Source organism: Protobothrops mucrosquamatus, unplaced genomic scaffold (genome assembly GCF_001527695.2).
Source record: "Protobothrops mucrosquamatus isolate PMUCROS unplaced genomic scaffold, P.Mucros_1.0 scaffold560, whole genome shotgun sequence".
Classification (NCBI taxonomy): domain Eukaryota; kingdom Metazoa; phylum Chordata; class Lepidosauria; order Squamata; family Viperidae; genus Protobothrops; species Protobothrops mucrosquamatus.
The window spans coordinates 225853-228371 of NW_015386863.1; the positions used below are offsets into that span (position 1 = coordinate 225853).

Genomic DNA, 2519 nt, shown 5'->3' on the forward strand with positions numbered 1-2519 from the left:
CTCTCTCTCTCTCTCTCTCTCTCTCTCTCTCTCTCTCTCTCTCTCTCTCTCTCTCTCTCCTGAGTAGATTGGAAAAGTTACGACATCAGCTCATGCCCATGTACAATTTTGATCCTGCAGAAGAACAAGATGAGCTGGAGCAAGAACTGCTAGAGCATGGCAGAGATGCTGCTTCTGTTCAGGCTGCCCAAATCAAGGTAATACTTTTTCTCCCTATCAATGAAACCTCTGAGGCAATTTCTCCTACTCTCAAATCCTGAGATTTGTGCATGGCCCCAAATCGATCAGAAGAGAGCTGAAAGTGACCTTGGAGATCTTCTCGTCCAACCCCTTGTTCAAGCAGGAGACTCTATACAATTTGAGACAAGTGGCTATCCAGTCTCTTCTTAAAAACCTCCAGTGATGACACAATTGCTGAAGGCAAGCTGGTCCACTGATTAATTGCTCTCACTGTTAGGAAGTTTCTCCTTAATTCCAGGTTGCTTCTCTCCTTGATTAGTTTCATTCCATTGTTTCTTGTCTTGCCTTCTGGTGCTTTGAAAAGTAAGGTGACCCCCTCTTCTTTGTGGCAGCCCCTCAAAACACTGGAATACTGCTATCATGTCACCCCTTGGCCTTCTTTTCTCTAGACTAGCCATACGCAGTTCCTGCAACTGTTCTTCATATGTTTTAGACTCCAGGCCTTTAATCATCCTAGTTGCTCTTTTTTGTACTTTTCCCAAAGTCTCAACATCTTTTTATAATGTGATCAAAACTGGATGCTGTATTCCAGGTGTGGTCTTTCTAAGATTTTATTTATGAACAAATTGTAATTTGGAATATGCTAGAAAGAGACAATTAGTAAACATATGACTGGAGAGTAGCCATATATTTGATTGTAATTGTTCAAACATAAATCAAATTAGATTCTAATGTTTTTTTTTCTGAACCTTCCTTCCATTCACTTTTCAAATTCAGCTCCTGACAAATTATTCAAAGAACAAGCATGGCCCTCAGCCTGGAAAAAATTGTGTAATATTGTGTTATCAGTTATATTGAATTTCAGCTTTCATAAATCCCTGCTGGGATGAGCACTGAACCATTCCCACCAGGCTGAAATTATGAGAGTTGGAAACCTATACACCTGGAAGACTAGTTTGAGAGGATACTGTAGGCTAGATGATGGTGAGATTTTGTCTCCTGGACTTGAAGCTATAGCTGTTCTCATATTGCCAGTTTTAGAATTAGAGTTTTTTCTGAACTAAAATATGAAATACAGTAAGAGAATCTGGAGGAGAATTGATCTCACACTAACTTAATCAATAAACTGGCTCCACATAATACCTCTAAAATTAACCAAGATGAGCATGTTGTACCAATACAGCATAACTAAGTCTCCAATTGACTTCGATAAGCATTGTGGGCAACCTAACTTCTTGACAGCTGTTAGAATGATTCCTTCTTGCTAAGGGAGTGAAAGATGAATTTCAAGTTGTTTTTTTATTACTACAGGTGGTCCTTGGATTACAATGGCAATTGGGACTGGAATTTCTATCTAAATGATGTGGTCGTTAAGTATGACATCACATGACCACATTGTTTAGCTATCACAATCCTGGCAATCCGAGTTGCCATCATAATCCTAGGACTATGAGGATCATTAAGCAAGGACCTCACATGACCACAATGTGGGAAGGAGCAGCAATCCCAGACAAGCTGGCCGGCAGGTAGGAGTTAACAAGTAGGTGGGTGGATAGGACAGGTGGATGCTGCGGAGATGAGTTAGTGTGTGGGTGCCTGGGTGGGTGCCATGGGAAGGTGCTACGGAATGCAGGTGGGTGGGTGGGTGAGTGCTGTGGGCAGGTGCTACAGAGCAGACCTGTGCAAGTCCTTCTCATTTAGCATTGCTATAACTGAACAGTTGCTGAACAAGTGGTCATAACTTGAGAAATATCTGTATTTACATCATGCTAAAAATGCATCTTTAAAAATATATACTTCTGTCAATAGGATTTTTATTTCTGTTAATCCAGTAGTGGCATGTTTATTGTGCAATACTTTGCAATCTTGGGAGAATCGTATGAAGATAAAATATTCATGCATTTCTCTTCCCCTCTCCATTTTGTTGTTTTGTTTTTGTTGTAGGCAAATCAAGGTGTTCTCCAGAGACCCAGTCGTCTTGTGTTCACAGATGTTGCAAATGCCATCAGTGCATGAAGAACGCTTCCCCTACACGAGATACAGGAAGAGGACACCAGCCAGTTAGCAAGCTACTGTGGATAGTGACTATCAATTCTCGCTGGGGAAAAAAGGCCAAGAACCAAGACTGGCAGCGCTCCTGTTGCCCCATGCTGCAGAGTTTGATTGGCAATGTTGAGGGACCAAGTAATGTATGATAGAAGATGAGAGGTTATTTATAGATACATTGATTGGAATGAATATAGTAACAGGCTTTGGAAATATAGCATCAATTCCTAAGGCCTTCCTTCCTTGAGATATTGATAAAAGTATCTAGAGTTTGAGACTGCAGATTCATCTAG

General features: G+C 40.8%; 1 protein-coding gene across 1 annotated transcript in view; it reads left to right on the forward strand.

The window, feature by feature from the left end:
• CUNH3orf18 (chromosome unknown C3orf18 homolog) overlaps positions 1 to 2283 on the forward strand; it is a 3969-nt gene extending 1686 nt beyond the window's left edge. Inside the window, exons 3-4 of the mRNA XM_015817183.1 lie at positions 68 to 197; positions 2125 to 2283. Coding sequence (XP_015672669.1) covers positions 68 to 197; positions 2125 to 2196 — 202 coding nt within the window. The 3' untranslated portion in view covers positions 2197 to 2283. The remainder of the gene's footprint in view (positions 1 to 67; positions 198 to 2124) is intronic.
• The last annotated feature ends 236 nt before the right edge of the window (positions 2284 to 2519 follow it).